We start from the raw sequence: 14578 nt of genomic DNA on the forward strand, positions 1-14578 counted from the left end.
TATGTACGAATAAAAGAGAAAGAAAATGTCATTTTTTTCTTACCAGCATCCCCCGTCCATGAGAATTTTATACATTGCATCGCGTGTTTATTATGTCGAAGATTTTATCATTGGGTATGAATTTTTACTCGACGTTGTTGTGCCCGCTGATGTATTTTGGGACGAAATCACTTTTGGCCGCTCGACATGAATTTGGAAGCGTTTGGGAGATTTCTATTAACCTTCATTTCTTTGTAAATTTACATTTTCATTCAAAGAGATTTTGCGATTGCTGAAGCTACCGAGTTTGAACCAGAACATTCTGAAATTGAATTCTTCGTTTCATAGAATTTAACCTCGTTGGGTTGCAAATCAAAAGACCACATGTTTTGGAGCAACCACTGTAAAAAAATGAACAGAAAATCGATCTCGAGTCCGATGAAAGTCTACGTTCAAAGTGCAGTAAATTGTCAAGTTGGATGTTTTCACTCAACGATCCAATGTAATCAATCAATTTAAAAAATAGCATATCGACCTAATTACGTTTGCTCGCAATTTTATTGAACTCCATTCCTGCTACTGCACCATCGGCACCCATAACTGCGACATCCAATTTTTTTTTATCGCCGAGGCTTCGGATTCAAATAATATCAATTTTGTAATCGCATGTAGAAACATACAATTGTGTAAAACTGTTGAATCTTCATTGAAAATTGTAAAAAAGTCTTCCAATCCGCCGATCCTGACGCCGGCCTCGCATGCATGCTGCATTAATCGATCGTTGGAAAAGATACAGTGGAAGTGTATTGATTCGTAACTCTGGCGTTTGCAAATATATTTATTATTGTCAATATTACACTTTATGTAGACATTTGGATGATATGAATATACTTTCGATCGTGTCGAAATTCTCCTCAACTATATTGAAAACTATGCACAAGCGTTAACAAAATAGTATAACATTTTCTCTGGTCGTGCATTAAGGCGCTCTTCATTCTCTCTCTCTTTTGCTTTCCTTTCCTCCCGCTCTCGCTCTCATCGATTTCATATAAAATTTTTCAAGCTCCTCCAATCATTCGTAAATTTCGTTACCATAAGTCATAAAGGGTAACAATATTTTGCCGTTACGTCGGAGTAACTTCAATTTCGAATTTCCAAGAGTTTGAAGAACGTCCTGAAAGTTCTGTTGAAGCTCGTAATTTTATAGTGGTCGTGAATCCACATATTCATGGATTTTTAATGATGAAGAACCTCAATTTAATCCTGGAATGCAGGTGAAGATATTCTAATTCGCATAAATTATCGTATTTCTTGGAAATTTTCGAAGGAGGAACAAATAATCCACGATTCTCGACTGGTTCATGGACTCGAACTATACGGTAAGGAGGAATTGCGAGTGATTAGGACTATCGGTACGTTAACAGTATTACTTATCATCTCGACCACTTGGGAATTGTTACTCTTGTAACGTAACAACAGAAAAAAGGTGGAAGAGTAACCTGTCAATTACAACAACAAAAATCGCTGGAATGCGATCGAAGCTACTGCGAAAATGTTCACTTTTTGAACCTTCAAGTCACGGCTCATCAATCGATTCGACGCTTGGGCATACATTTTCAAAAAATCAAGAAAAGAATGTTAAATTTTTAAAGAAATAATAAGGTATGAACATTCATGCAGGTTTTGACTCGTCGAAAGAAAATTATATGTTCGATTGCTTTGAGGCAAGCCACGCAGAACCGACGATTTTCGACCAAGTTTGATAGCTGCAGATAAACTTACAGAATAACTGAAAACGGTATTTCGATTGGAACATTAATTTGATAAATTTCGGTGAACTGAAAAACATTGGGAATATTTGAGCTTTTAATACTTATTTGTTTTCTTTCCATTGCGATAGTTCATTTTTTCATGTTTCAATTATTATTTTTTTCAAATAGACATCTCTATAATTGACAATGGTGATGCAAGTCCGATGGAGACGCTCACCGCCGTGGCACGCCTTGCCAATGCTCCCCAGCCTGGGCAAATTTCATCGACACATTTTTACGAATCTGTTAATATGTTTCGATTGAAGACTCAGAAAATCGTACCTCCTAGCGTAGATTTTCGTCTGTACTTACGATCTACCTGATTATTCTGCTACACATTACTCGCAGAAGGTATAATGAGTTTTTCTTTTAACCCGTAGACACCACACTCGTGCAAATGTGCTCCCACCAAAATTTCAAGTGCCTAGAACTTCAAAATTCCTTTCCTCAGTTCGGCCATTTCTCTATAATAAAACTTCATTTTTCAATTTTTTTAATGATTGCAATCGATTACCAAGGAATCGTTACCCATAAAAAGTCTCGTTGTAAGATCAATTTCATGTATTCATGGATGAAATAAAGTTTTGAAAAGTCCAAATGCAAATTTGCACCAGCCTGGTGAGTCTGTGACCTCGTAGTGAGTGTGGTGTCCACGGGTTAAGATACGGACCCTAAATTGTATATTGACATCGGATGCGATCTCCGAATACACTGCTCTTCCGTCAGGATGGCAAATTGTACCACCAATTTTCTTCGTAATAGAGCCGTTCACTGCAAAATTTCGGTCTCATCACTTTCGCATTGTTGAATTTCAATAAGAATTCTCCCACCATCCTCGATGACTCGCCAGGATCATGCAGGTTCGCATGACACGTCGGTACTTCCGATGATAATTTGCAGATTTATGTCTTACTACCTCCAGGGATCGGTCTCGTCAAACATCCTCACGATGTTGTCTTTCAACATCTTCTCTTGTTCTGCGAGTCATTAACAAAGTTTCAGTCAAACATGTGTGACCGTTTTATATAAGAACAACATGAGAGTAAATCATCAGTCAAATTCGCAAATTCAATGCCAAGAACCCCTTATCAACGGTAATGAAAGTTCGAAATATGAACGAAATTATGTCAAAATTTGATTAAATTCCAATTAATTCTTCCCACCCAAAAAAAATCCGAAAAAATCAGTGTCGAACAGCCTCCTAGCGTGTGGTTTTCCCCCTTAAAAGTACATTAAGGTTCTTTCATAATCGGGTATTTATGTGGTGACCAGTTCCAGAGAGACGCAATGTGGCTAGAGCTTCAATTATTCTCTGAATCATGCGATTATTTTTCGAAAAATCTCCAGCATTCTTATCGGATTACTGCTGCGAGAGCATTAAATGCAAAACTACAACGGAATATTATCGCGTATGTGGAAATTTGTAATTTTGAAGTAATTAAAGGGACATGATTCGACTTTCGAGTGGTTGGAAAACACAGACGATTTAATGTCTCATATCGGACGAACAGGTTCGAAAATAGGTCTCGCGATAAGCAAACGAGTCGATATATTTGCATGGATCTACAAAAGAGGTCAGAGGCTATGACTAACATTTGTGTAAACTAACCTGATGTTAAATTAGCAATGACACACTGTTTTCTGAGGAATTCCAAGCACAGATTTCGTGGCAAACCAAATGCGTGCATGTTGCAAGTAAACGTGCTGAATTAAAGAGAGAGAAATCGTTGTCATTAGTGTCATGAATCGCGTCATCATAAGTGTATTTGAATGAACGCTGATACCCTAATTGACCAAAAACTATGTTGGCCTGGAATTTACGATCCTCTGTCGCTATGGTTTCTTGGTCAAGAGATTTTGATCTCGGTGGCACAGGCCTCATAGCTCTCTCGCATTGCACAGCATCGAAAAAGGCTGCTGTCCAGAACCGCATCGATGTCCATATTGGTTGGACTCTCAAGTGAGTGTACAGATATTCGCGGTACGGCTCCAACCCTGGTACTTCAACTGAAACGAGAAAAAGAGATGAAACATTTATTCTCACACTTTCTTTTTGATACACGGAGGGAATTAAATTTGAAATATTACCGTCCAGTAACGATAGTACGATGACGAGCTGCGATTCATGATATTATTATGGGAAAGAAATTGAATTTTTCTATAAGAAAAAATAATATTTATTCTTCACAGTAGGAACTTTTACCTGAGTACTTGGTAAGTTTTGACGTCACGCTGAATTTTACCGCGCTACACTGTAAAAATTTCCGTACGAATGTTTTTCACAGTGTGTGTTCACGCTAAATATAACCCTTTAATTATCTCCGTGTATACTTAAAAAAATAGAACGAACTTCGAGCTGTACTTTTTTTACGCTATTTCAAACCTTCGTGATAGAATGTGAAGCACATGTTCATGAGGCTCTTGGCTGGTGCGAAATCATCGGCTTCGTGACACTCGAAAAGAGCGACCGCGAAATGTTGGGCTAACGAATAAAAGGAAGCTTCGGATACGCAAGATCCTGCTCTCCTAGCATTGACCACTCTCGCGAACCAAATCCTGCCGGATTCTGTCTGCAATGTGTGATCAAATCCGGTAAAAAGACGTTATTCGAAGGCTCGCCGAGCTTCAAAAGACCTTTATAATCGACGCACGATTCATTCCATTGAGCCTGCATACTACATAACTAGTCCACCAACTTTACAGTAATTTCCACATCAAACGGACCTCTGGGGCCTTTACTCACGAGAACCATTTGCCCAAAATTAGCTTTCTGTTCCTGGTCGATGTTGCTCGGAGTTTCGAAAAGTAGAGGCACGAATGATTTCATGAAGTCGGCAGCTGCTTCTTCGGATTGACTGTCCGCCGATAAGCTGGAAGCCCACGACTGAACGGAGCCCGAAGAGCCTGTAGGGAAATGGCTTTAAAGAAGCCGTCGTTCCAATTGATGATTTTTTCAAACCTGGCCCAACGCGCTTACCGGATCTTTGCCAGGCTCTGCGGCCATCCATATTCGAATCTAAGCTCGTGCTAGGTCCGTAACCGTCCTGGTCGCTAGCAGATCCGCTACTGCAGGGTATATCTGAAAGTTTGATTTTGAGATATTTCAATTAGCTGCTTTCGTATCGCAGTCGTGAATCCAAATTTCAACGAATCGGTCAAGCTCTCCTGTGTACCGCGTCAAAGTATCACTTTTAATTATTCTCTACACACACGCACACACACACACATACACACACCAATAGCAGGACTACGTTCGACACATTCGTACATACAATAATCGGTGAGGTACAGTAAAGTACGTTTCACTAAGAAGCTCGGCTCACAAATGTCACACCTAACGTTCTACGTTCCTATTTTTTATTAGGGTTCGTATAATTAAAGAAGGATGAACGTCACATTTGGTCGAATGGACACTCAATGTGGCAGTCACAACTACGCGTATCGTAATAGTTTCTTTATCACCCTTTTTTATAGTTTGTGCTACACAAATCCATTACATCGATCGTATGTATTGATAGCGTACATATTTTATTGTGTTGAAACTGGACGAAGCACGAGTGGGATAGGACAGAAAATAAAACATTTGTACAGAATCGTGTGGCAGTTTTCTATTTGCGTTTCAAGACGACAAACCACACGCGTTCGGGGAAGACTAATCTTACAAGGTATATGGATGCAGCAGTGCTAACTCGAACGACTCGAGACGAAATTTTAATCCCACCTCACAGTTTATAGCCACCTAAAGCTTCCCAATCATTATTCTTGCGATAGATCGGGAGTCATGTCGCTTCGGCATACGGATCAACAGACCCCAGCAATCTCCGACGTCATACACTACGAAATCCGCTTTCTAAATATGCTAATTTCGGATGATGTATTCACGGGAGCTTAAAACTTTGGATTTTTAATGATTATAGTTTATCTTTTAGGAAAGATTATAAGAAACATTCGAGACATAATTTGGAGGGTTGAAAAATATCGTTTCGATTCATTTTGCACTAATTCATACATGAATTATTGACATTCATGATTTCTTTGCACCATATTTTTTTTAAGTTTCAAAGCCGAGAGCAGGTTTTATCGAAACGTTTTTAGTTTTTTTCTCTTTGAGATAAAATGGTAAAACGATTTTACACATCCATTTAAAGAAAGATTCGTGCTTTGCAATATTGTCAATCACTTTGAATATTGACTCAAGTTTCAAGAACTTGGTTTTGTACAAAACTTTTTTCAAAAATCGTGATCAAGTTTTTCCTCCAAAACCGCTATCTTTTCGTTCGAGCTGCTGAATTTCTGGAATTTTTCCACCGTTTTCCAATTTTTTCATCTGCTCCAAAGCACAGGAGGAACGAAAAAAATTTATAAAGATACTTCAACTTGAAAAAACGATTGAAAATGGCATTTTCGACTTTCTAGACTGGAACATTGCCTCTTCTACACTCAGACAACGAACATTTTTTAAAAGAAACTCTACCGATGTAAGAAAATCATAATTTGCTATTTCTATGAAATGAGTTATCACAATGTGTAGTAACATCCTTCGTTGGGAATTTTTCCAAGCCTCTATACCGTGATGCCATCCGCAGCCGGAACGAGTGTTCCAGGAGTTGGCAACAGTATTTCGAAAACGTAAAGGACAATGGAAAGACACAGCACAGGAATCAATTAGACAGTCTAAGTGGGTACACACAGACACCGCATGACGAATAACAAAATGGGCTACCATTGATTCCAGTTTACCTAAAGAACAAACGACCGGCTGGTATCGATCTGCAGCCCTGGCTTTGCCAAAAATTTGAAGAAAAATTTTTATTACTTCGTGGCAATGTTCATTCAGAGAGAGAGAGAGAGAGAGAGAGAACTTGGAAGAGGGAAAAATTTCTCTGGAAATGGAGTGGATATGAAAAGTAAAGTTTTCATCTTGATGCAAATATGTCAGTTTTCTTTTCGTATTTCTCACCCGCTTTGTAGTTAAGTTTTTCGTAAGGATCCGGTCCCGTTGCTTTGATGTCTTTCTCCTGCAGTGGTTCTATGCTCTCGATGCTGTCTCTGTCTGGACTGATTTCATTTTCGACGTTGAGTTCTGCTGTCCTTATCGAATTCGATCTCGACGAAGCAATCTCCTCATAAGTCATACCAGGTGGATATTTTCTCGACCTCGAATAAGTTGCTGAACTCTGACGTTCGAGCTTGTGTCGGGCCATTGCTTCGTAATCCTCGTAGGAAAATCCTGGCCCGAATCTAAGTAACCAAAACCGATCCAAATACAAAATAAATGCAAGACCGAGGATTTCTGATTTTTTTGCAATTGCACGTGAACAATTCGTGAAATTTTCTGCCAAGTTTTGCATGATTCTCATTCACTTTAAGGTAGTTCGATAGCTTTGTGCCGTATAAAAAATAGGATGCAGCCCCCTTTCTGTGTGAGCATTATTCGTTGTTAAATATGTTCCAAAAATCATTCAAATTATCGTTAATCATCAGTAAAAAAAATATATGGTTACGATATTTTACTAAGATTTCATAATTGCTCGTGATTTTGGAATTTTTATATTTTTTCTTTAGCGTACGCCCCTGCTAGAATAAATCTTCGTGCCGTATGCACAAGCATACAGATAAACGTTCAGAAGCGCGTGAATCGCGATAGCACTGTACACAGGTAACTGTCTGAAACGAGCGCAGCGTTCTAAAGTATAGTGATAATCATGGCTTGTCCCACGCGACTGCGTTGCCACGTCGCGAACCTTGAAATTCTCCCACTCAAATTCTCATACGATTTTTATTACAATCATTTTTTTCTCAAAAACTAGACGGTGGATCAAGTTTTTTTTTTAATTTTTTCTTCAGAAGGTACTTTAACACGGTGTTTTTTAAAAATCAAAATCGTAAAAACCGTTTTCAAGTTATTTCGATACACATTTTTTATTTGACGATTACCATGTGTTCAAATGGAGAAACCATAAAATTTTAACTTGCAATATATGAAAAACTATACGGTAGAACTACTTTTTGCTTCCTCATAGAGGAAGCTATGTGACGATGAAAATTTTTTTTTTCCAGTTTTCCAGTCCATGTGCTCAAAATGTCCAAAAACATAAAAAAATCATATCTAGAAAAAATATCCGGGTGTGTGTGTGTGTGTGTGTGTGTGTGTGTGTGTGTGTTATGGCAGTGCAAAATTCAAACGCTTTTAACTCGAAAACGATTTGAGATACAGGACTACCGTTTTGCATAGATGTTAACCTGAACAAGCCCTTCATTCTCTGATAATTTTATCAGAATTTGAAAAAAAATACGAAGTCTACGACGTTTTGAAATTTTTAAAAAAAGGGTGTGGACGCTCTAACTTCCGGAAATTTTAAGATTTGTTAATAATTTTTTTTTTATAAATAGACTATCATAATAGGAAGGTTGGTATTGAATTTGGGAAATATCGGTAGAACGGTTTAAATTTAATGATTTTTGGAATTTTACGAAAATATGAATTTTTCAAAAAATCCGCTTTAATTGTTGGAAATTAATTTGGAAAAGTTAAACGTCGATGAAAAGTAACAAATTGCTTTCTCAAGCTTTTAGAACAATGCTTAAAGCTTCCTCTATGAGGAAGCCAAAATGAAAAATATAACACCTCATAGAGTAAGCTTTGAGCATCGTGCATCTTGTTCTCACCGCGCATCTTGACCATCTTGAAGAAGCAATTTGCAAATTTTTTTTTTAATCGATTCGTTAGATTTTTCTGCGCGACATACATTTTTTTCAAAATTTCCGTAAGAAATCGGCTTTTACTATTGAACAACCTTAAATAAAATACCGAATCCAGCTTCTCAAGGTTACTCCGATCGAAGATTTGATGTTTTTCCTTCGAAAATAATGAACGACGTCCAGTTATTTCAGACTAAAAAATAATTAAAATATGCGAGTAAATCGAAAGATAATGGTAACGTGTGACACTGCAGTTGAAATTTTTAATATTGATAAGATTCGTTGCGCGAAGGTTTTCAAGAATCTCCGTGTGATTGATTGACAGTGCCACGGTGCGAAGAACAAAAGCCTCCGCGGGAAATAGTTACAAAGCGAAACGTATCTATATAGAACGTACCTAGGAAGCCTGAGTTTCCGGCGTGAAGTCAAGTCATCCTCTTGATTAAGTTCGCAAGAGGATGATGGATGTGGCGGCGAAGACGCAGGTGTCGAGGACGTCCCCAAATCACTTTCCTCGAGGCTGCTGCTCAACGCCGAACCAATTCTGTTGCCTAAACCTTGAAGATATTCACCACCACCGCCCAATGCTGATTTCATCGATTTCAAAGCTCCCCTCGTTCTGCACATCAGCGATCCGCTACCATTAGACGGAAGCGCTGACGTCACGTCCACCATTGTGACTCTGGACCAGAAAATCGAAGCAGGGTGAAACCAAATTCTACCAAAAATTCACGGTATTTCGAGTTCTACTTCCTGTCTTCGGTTATATCGATCGGGAGTCCCCTCAAAAAACGAAATCGCCTTATTGTGAAACTGTTTCTCTACCGTACACAATTTCCAGTCTTCCACTCGAAGGAATCCAAATATTATTTCAAAACAGTAAATGATGATTTCGAACCTTTTTTCATTTCATAAGGGGAACGATCATTGGAACTGTCAAAACAGAATAAAACGTTTTTCAACTCGTTGCTCATATCGAAAAAATAGTTTGAAGGAAGCAAAGCGAAACTGAATAGTTCTGCGGATTCAAATTTCAGAGCTTATTATCTTTTTGACAGAAGTATGAAAAAAATGGCATAAAGAAGCCGCTTGCGAATTCTGTTCACAAGAAATCGTAAGGTTCGATCTTGAGTGAATGAAGAACAGAGAAACTTATATTATAACCCACGTCTTCCCAATCAGACGGAGTGGAGGATCTTGAGACGAAAATCTTCAAATGTCTCGAGTCTGAGGGAAGTGTTCTCAACTCCGGCATTTCGAGAGATGTTTTGCACACAACGTGGTCAAGTTTGTCTATTTTGGCACGTTCGGTAGTGCACTCGTCCCACTTTCTGTACTGAGCAAGTGTTTGCGAGATATCCGGAAACGCAACTATCAACATTCGACGATTTCTCGTGTGAAGCTATGAAAAATCGTCCAGTGAAGCTTCTGATTTCTCGTTTGAAGCTATGAAAAATCGTCCAGTGAAGCTTCTGATTAAGTTTTCACAAAATTTTGCAAATTTTAAAAGATATAGAGTAATATGGGGCAAAATGGACACATGGGGCGAAACGGACTTTCCCGAAACTGAAATTTCATAAAATGCATAAAATTTCTTTTTCGGTTCCAAATCATGTCCTGGCCATAAATCATGGTAAATTGTTGAATTCCACGGTGACATCCCCAAAAAATTCAAGTTTCAGAGCAAAACAGATCCCAAACTACTTTCTCACTATCTATTCGCTTTTTGACTTATTTTTAAAAACCACAATAGTAATCAAAGTACGAATAAGGAAAAAAGGTTTTTTATTCATTTTTTACAAAAATCGCACTCATAGCTGACTTCAACACTTGTACACAAGGTGTGTGTCCATTTTTTGCATGTTACACCGTAAATCCAATCTTCCGAGGACGACGAATATAACCCTTCGCAAAAATGCAAGAAACTTCTTCAAAAGACGAGGACTTGGCTGTCTTGGTGAGCTTTTTTTTCTCTGCTAAACTGCTACATTTCGAAAAATTTCGATATTTCGATTTTTATGACTCGTAGAGGCTGTGTCCGTTTTGCCCCGAATTTTTTTTTTTTTTTTTACGAAATTCGGGAAACAAGGACCGGGCATCAATTTTGGGACTCAAAAATAGTTGAAAGACCATATGCTCATCAATGAAACTTGCTTAAATCCTTAAGTGTCCATTTTGCCCCATACTACCCTTCAATGAACGATTCGAAAGTCGAAAAATGTGAAACTTGCTGGTTTACACTGTAATTCCAGGTCATCGATAAAATAAAGAATCGAAGTACGTTCGTGAACTGCACGTGCAAAAAGACCTGTCAGGCGATTTTTTCGTTGCCTTACGTAACGTGCGAAAAACAAGTTCCGCAGTGCATGCATGTAACGAATCGATTGATCGTAAACATCGACCAACGAACTGTGGGTACTCGCGAATAATGTTTGGGTACCGGAACATGTTATTCCATTTGAAAAAATGAAAAATACATGGCTTCGGCGCGTAGACAACTTCGTAAAGGACGATTGTTTCATACCTCATAATATCACATGATTACATTTTTATTCAGATATAAATTTGGGACGCTAACCTTGAACGTACGAGCATCGATATCGCGTAACCGCAAACCTCGCGGCTGTGTGTGCGTGCGTGCGCTGACAATCGGCCGGTTACATGAGTCCGATTAAATTATCGTTGCCGGAAAGCCTGCCTGATATAACACAGTCCTTGGCTCTATCAAATTTTTCTTCTTATCTCTCGCGTCTACGTGTTCACTATTTTTCATTTTATCGACTAAATTGTAATAAAAATCGAGTCCATAAGTTTGAAAACGTGACAAGTTCCCACTGGGGAACAGGGCTCTCGAAATATCGGAATTTCACGAACCGCAGTGCGGGCCATTAAAATGTCATATAAAATACCCGCATGGAAAAGAACGTGCGGGTGAATCTTTCAATAGTTTTTTAACTAGGGCTCAATTTTCTCTTTTCATCTCTCGCAGCTCAGCACGAGAACAATAAATTTTTTTTCTTTTGGTGCCTCCACTCGGCTGTTTCGCTTGAAATAATTTCTACCTTTGGGATGAATAATAATCGAAAAACAGAAAAATTCGAAGAGGATCGTATCTCTTGAACTTTAAAGTTTCAAATTTATTCGTAGTCTTATCAGCATTTTATGTCACTGTAAAAAACTGTACGAGAATTTAAACTTCTCTCTTATCGCTCGTGTTAATTCCATGGTTGACAACGATATTGAAAGAAATCGAGGACTTGGATTGCGTACAAAGTTTCATTGAATGTCCAAAAATAAAATTGTGGTCACGTAATTTTTGCGGGAAATCTAAACAACTCGAGATCAAATTTTAACAACGAAATTGAAAGATTTTAGTCGATAGAAATGCACTTGTTAGCCGATTAAAAGAAAACTGAATTGTTTATTATTAATGTACTTTTGAGCACGATGGCTCGGTTGCAGTGAACGCTCGACAAATTGGAGTTTCGTTACCGCATTGAAAAAAAAAAAAAAAGCTCATCGGAATACGAATAAAATTATTTGTTTGTCCGTGTCGATGTTTCGGCGTTCGGAAAACGGCGATGTTGAGTTTTCTGAGGTTCTAAAGTTCAAAGAATTCAGGAAACTACGTCAGAATGACAATCCGAGATATTTGAATCCAGATTTATGTATTTCTATTGTAACTACACTTAATTTTCCACCATTGTCAGAGTTGTTGCTGCAATGAAGCTCAGTCGAAGCCGGAGACACGGGTAGCAATATTCGATAAATTACATACGCTGCTAAATGACTCGATTTAGTCGGCGTCGTTTCAAAAGCTATCAATTTCGATCGAATTGATGCTCTTGACTATGACTACACAATGCTCCTTGACTATGACCGACCGAGGTTGTGTTTATTAAGAAAAATGTTCACCTTGAATCGAAATAAAAATTATGTCGACGTTCCGATATATTTAAACCGTAAAGACACCACACTGGTGCAAATTTGCACCCACGAAAATTTCAAGTGTCTAGAACTTCAAAATTCCTTTCTTCAAGTTGGCCATTTTTCTATAATAAAACTTCATTTTTCAATTTTTTAATAACTGTAATCGATTACCAAGGAATTGTTACCCCTAAAAAGTCTCGTTGTAAGATTAATTCCATACATTCGTGGATGAAATACAAAGTTTTGAAAAACACGTAACACGTGCGGTCATTAAAATCGTTCGCGACAAAGATTCGTTACAGCCAAAGCTCTTTCTTCACCGTGAAATGAAGATTTAAACGAACTGACATTACGTTTACGAGCAATAAAACTGTACGCGAAAGTCTCCTCTCCGAAATGCGAAAATAGATAATTAGACGACGAATACCTAATTACAAGCTGATCGATGAGCATAACAGGATAATCGTGTTATTTTTCAATTATTTTTTCAATTATTTTTCGCCACAAGAATCTTTTTTTTCACAATTTTATAACTCGATTCCATTCGAGCGTTCGAACACCCCACAAGTGCAGTAACCAATGCAATCGTTCAATATGAAATGAGCTTTTTTCGCACGCACCGGCCCGTCCACGAGCCGGCTCCTCGAAGCATCAATTTTTCTTCTCATTCTATCATTTTTCAGTAAAGATTCGTGATACTTTGGAACACATTTTTTCCGTATGTTACGTACCCTCTTGGTGCTTGTATCCCTTAGATCGCACTTTTAAGGCTCTTTCTGCACGGCTGGCTTTCGGCGTGGTTTTTCACAATCAGTCTTATACAGTAACCTTGAACGTGAGTCCAACGGTTTAAAAAAACGATCACAGATTCAATCACACTCTGATGAAAGAGAGCAAAACTCGCAGAGTTACGCACGTGTCTAACCACTAACTAACTTATCTTAATGCTGTGCGACTTTCAGGCGACGAAACGCCGCATAAAATTCTGTCTCGCTCTCTCGCTCTCCTTCTGATGATTGCTCGCTGGTTCCTCGTTAGCGGGACACGTGAATAGTGAAGTTGCTCGCGCAGTCGCATAACCCGATCAATAACTGCGCGCACCACCCAGGAATAACACAGGTGCATCGATGTCTTCGAGCATGTTGGCAGAGTGTCCTCGAGTGTCGTTCCAGTGTTGCACTTTCATGGTGTGAAAACTTTCCGTGCACAAGCAAAAACTTTTAATTTGATGAATCGTCGAAAAAGACTACGCAAATCTTTGTATATATTGATAGAAAAACGATGTGCTCACAATATTTTGGCTTTTGTTATTTTTATTTCACAGCAAGAATAAAGTTTGCTATCATTCTCGCCATTGAAATATTCAATAGAAGTAGAAAGCTTGTAAATTGGAAAGAATTTGATAGACAATAAGCAATATTTTGATCAACTCAAAAACTCCATCAACGAATAACCGGATGATGATTTTTATTCAATGTATAAAATAGTTTTGAAGATTTTTCATGAACTGCTTTCAAGTATCCAAATCATTGAAATTACTTTACAGATTAAAATAAGAATCACTCGATCGATTTTTGAATTGAATTCGACTTTTCAAAATGAGTTTCTGGAATATTTATTAGTGAAAATCAATATTCGTGGAGTTTTAAGGGTAACTGAACTATTTCTCGACGTTTCTGTAATTACAAAGTTTCAGATCCGATCGAGGTTTTTGACCGAAAAACCTGTGTCGTTGATCTCCCGATGCACCCCACGAACAAAAATCGTTTTCTTCAGGCTTCAATTATTTTTCGACGATTTGAAACACTTAATACACGTTGAGCATTGTGAAAAGTCGGTTTTATTTGATTCTTTTCCACCAGAACGTTTGGTCATAAAGGAAAGAGTGATAAAGAAATTCTAGAAGTTTACGTAATTGCACACGATTCATAAAACTGCACAATTTAATTAAAGATAAAAAGACAAAAAACGATTCTTCATTCGAAAATTCCTGTTACTTAACAAATGTCTTTTTTTTTACGAGAAACCATTGCAACGTGCTAATTTGACATTCTTCGAATGCCTGCACCATTTCATATTGAGAATAGTAATAGATACGAAGCGAAAAATTATAATTCTCATAGAATCCCTAGATATATTGAGACAATAAAAACTAC

At 38.0% G+C, this 14578-nt stretch overlaps 1 protein-coding gene across 4 annotated transcripts; it reads right to left on the minus strand.

Annotated features, from left to right (window-relative positions):
* Window positions 1–799: 799 nt before the first annotated feature.
* On the minus strand, window positions 800–14095 carry LOC122408803 (uncharacterized protein KIAA0513). Of its 4 annotated transcripts, none has more exons than XM_043415851.1 (10): window positions 13154–14095; window positions 8890–9174; window positions 6751–7031; window positions 6531–6572; window positions 4768–4869; window positions 4534–4694; window positions 4174–4360; window positions 3575–3797; window positions 3400–3494; window positions 800–2767 (listed from the first exon to the last, which is right to left on the minus strand). In XM_043415851.1, the coding sequence occupies exons 2-10, from the start codon at window positions 9165–9167 to the stop codon at window positions 2703–2705; spliced, it is 1434 nt and encodes a 477-aa protein (XP_043271786.1). In that variant the 5' UTR covers window positions 9168–9174; window positions 13154–14095; the 3' UTR covers window positions 800–2702. The 4 variants fall into 4 exon arrangements, with proteins under 4 accessions (XP_043271786.1, XP_043271787.1, XP_043271788.1 ...); XM_043415852.1 differs by lacking the exon at window positions 13154–14095 and adding an exon at window positions 9391–9635; XM_043415853.1 differs by lacking the exon at window positions 6531–6572.
* Between the last annotated feature and the right edge of the window lie 483 nt (window positions 14096–14578).

This window comes from Venturia canescens, chromosome 4, assembly GCF_019457755.1.
Source record: "Venturia canescens isolate UGA chromosome 4, ASM1945775v1, whole genome shotgun sequence".
NCBI lineage: Eukaryota > Metazoa > Arthropoda > Insecta > Hymenoptera > Ichneumonidae > Venturia > Venturia canescens.

Excerpts from the sequence above, each read along its gene's own strand:
- LOC122408803 (XM_043415851.1), bottom strand. The coding sequence starts at position 9,167 with ATGGTGGACGTGACGTCAGCGCTTCCGTCTAATGGTAGCGGATCGCTG. Across the intron at positions 7,032-8,889 it reads CGGAAACTCAGGCTTCCTAG|ATTCGGGCCAGGATTTTCCT; the intron begins GTACGTTCTATA and ends TTGGTTACTTAG. Across the intron at positions 4,361-4,533 it reads ATTTTGGGCAAATGGTTCTC|ACAGAATCCGGCAGGATTTG; the intron begins GTGAGTAAAGGC and ends CACACATTGCAG.